The following is a 2,926-nucleotide window of genomic DNA, read 5'->3' on the forward strand; positions in this document are numbered from 1 at the left end:
CTTTTGTCATTCCATGGCTATTGAAATATGTTTCAAAGTACTTAATGAATGCAAAAGTTATACTATAGCATCTGAAACACAAAATCTGTATTGCCAGGGTGTTTTCCGAAACTCCATGTTAGGCCAGTTTATCACTGTGCTGCTGCAGGTACTGGTGCATCGATCTCAGGACCTGCTTCAGGAGGAGGTAGGTTTGAATTCCTAGCTTTGCATATGTTGTAGAAGAAATATTTATAATGTATTTAGTTTGTGTTGAAGCTACACTGTATTTTTTTCCATTGTTTTGTATGACTGCACAGTGTCTGAATTCAATGTGCTTATTGTGTTATGCTCTGAAGAAGTTTCTACAAGAGCAATAATTAGATAGTTATTCCTGTGAAGCAGGCTGAGCAGAACAAAAAAAGGGTAAAATATTGAAACTTTAAAAAAAGTAAAATATTGGTGCTGATTCAAAAGCCAGGCTCAAATGATACATGGTGAAGGACATAACTGATCAGATTTCTTTTTTCATAAAGAGTAGAAAAGATGAATCAGTCAAGGAATATCACTTTGATGCAACAAATACACATTTTTTATATTCCACAGATAACTATCACAGTGTACAACATGGCCTCTGTAGATTTCAACACCTTTTTCTCGGCCTTTGTTGTCCACTTTCTTCAAAATATGGATGGGCTAGATAATGACCAAAGAACAACTCTCAAAGAGAACTTCAAAACTGATACAGTAAGTACTTAGTAATGATTTTTAATGTGTGTTCAAATATTTTTTTCTTGGCTGAACATGTGCTACTCATAGTCAAGTGGACTCTCTCAGATGAGGCTTTGATAATAACAGTTATAAATCTCATAGATATAGAAAGTGGTCACTAATGCAACTTGTGTTTTTACCAGGATTTGCCAACATTTACCCAGAATGTCCAGCGATTTATCAATGACCTACGTTACTACCGAACCTGCAATGCTAGTCTACCTCCTGGCACAGTCAAGTTATAGTATTAACATGTGCATGTATTCATCCAGGAATATTTATGGGAAACCGTCATGTTTGTGAACCTCATTATACTAGGTATGCATTTTAATCTGAAAACAATACTGCAAGTAGAGCAGTTAGATTGTTTTATGCGTTTTCCTTTTTTAGTTTCTCTTACTTTTTCCCCTCCATAGTTCTTTCCCTTTTTTTTCTTTTTTTACTTTAACCAAGGCTGAATATTGACAGTCTAGGAATTAGCTAGCCTTTGTGCAGACAACCTTCCCCCACCTCCACATTGCCAAACACCGTTAGCACTTAGTCTCACATAAATCTGTAGGCAAAATGCTGAAACTCTTTAATGTACAAGCTAATGCTAGTGCGGAATGTTTAATTTCACTATATTATTGCTCTATTACTTGATGCTTACAGCTACATGTGTTGCAGTGTAATCTCTGTCAACTGGTCTGCTTCATAGACAAGTTCCACCCTTGACTAAGAGATTCTAGTTAGAAAAACTTGGTTTGGAAGTGAAACTAGAATACTTGTGTCTTTATATCAAGACAGTTTTTTTTTTTATTGGAATTCTTTTTACCCAGTTTTAATACTGACTATTTTGGTTATTGTTAGAGTTGGAAGATTTGTAGTAAATTTGAGTTTTAAGCATGAAATGCTCTCAGATTTTTCTAAATATCAACATCACTAATTTGAAGTTTGTCTTTTTTATCAAAGGATATTCAGCTTTTTCAAGTTAAAATTATGTATTATGATTGCCTTCAGTATTGGGAATTATGTGTTGAATAGACTTCTCTGGTAATGTTTTCTGTGTTCTGCAAAAGGTTCGCGTAGTTACACTTGCTGCTTTGGGTACGTATGCCAAGTTTGAGTTCCTGTTCCTGTTATGTTGTTTGTATTTATTTCAAAGGCTGCATTCAGTAGTTTTCTTTTTTTTAACATGATTTCATCTCATCTTTCTATTTTTTTTTTTTTTTAAGATATATTTGAAAATAACTTTACATGTTAGGTGTTTGAGAATGTCAAAGCAATCTGGTTGTAAATGAGACTGCATTTATGTAAAGAAGTCCACTGTTTTGTGCTGATTAAAAGTCTTATATTTTGTGGGACACAGGTACATGATTAAAGAAAAATCAAAATGAATACCTCTTTATAGCATAATTTTCAAGATAAAAGAAATTCCTTAGGGCTTTGCAAAAACTTTTTGACTTCTTAATGCTCTTGCAGTGCTTTAACAAGAATTTCCGTCCCTTTGTTTCCTTTTTTTTTTTCCACTTTGCATTATGTTTTATAATTACAAATCCAAGTATTTCTTTTCCTATTTCTGCTTCTGGCATTTTTCCTTTTTATGCAAATTCAGCCAAGGAAAATTATGAATATTACTTAAATGAAAGAATTAGGATGACTGCAGCCTATGTCTGTGATCGTTGACCCATGTGATAAATATGTGCTTAAGTTTTGTGGACCAATGTACAGTCAGATATGCCAGCCACCCGAAATTTGAGTATGTGTTAGAGTGCATTCATTTAATTGAGTGAAACCTTAGATCCTCATGCCATGACAGAAGTGCTTGGAAAACATTTGGCTCCGGGAAAGGTGTTGCACTGCCAGTTTTGTGACTTGGTTTCCAGACGTTATATGCTTGCTGAATTTTGGACTGAATCTGGAATGTGTGTACGTAATATGTCTCTAAACACTCATAAAATTATTATCATGAACAGTCTGTGAAGAGGAGTTGTGAAAGTTTGTGCACTTGATATAAGTATGCCTAAATACCTAGTGCACTTCATATTGTAACAGATACTACATATATATGTTATATGTATAAGGGGTTAATGATATCAATATTCCTTTTTTATCAGCTGGACATAGTTTAGGTTCTGTATTCCAACTGGTCTTCAACCTGTGTAAACAAAACAGGTGAATGATGTAAAAGGGTTTC

The 2,926-nt window shown here is 34.1% G+C and overlaps 1 protein-coding gene across 1 annotated transcript in view; it reads left to right on the forward strand.

The window, feature by feature from the left end:
• Positions 1-2,920, forward strand: part of LOC119587703 (exportin-6-A-like) — a gene marked incomplete at its 5' end in the record, with an annotated part of 12,020 nt that extends 9,100 nt beyond the window's left edge. Inside the window, 3 exon segments of the mRNA XM_037936381.1 lie at positions 98-187; positions 586-726; positions 894-2,920. Of these exon segments, the coding sequence (XP_037792309.1) occupies positions 98-187; positions 586-726; positions 894-995 (333 nt within the window).
• Between the last annotated feature and the right edge of the window lie 6 nt (positions 2,921-2,926).

Source organism: Penaeus monodon, chromosome 23 (genome assembly GCF_015228065.2).
Source record: "Penaeus monodon isolate SGIC_2016 chromosome 23, NSTDA_Pmon_1, whole genome shotgun sequence".
Lineage (NCBI taxonomy): Eukaryota > Metazoa > Arthropoda > Malacostraca > Decapoda > Penaeidae > Penaeus > Penaeus monodon.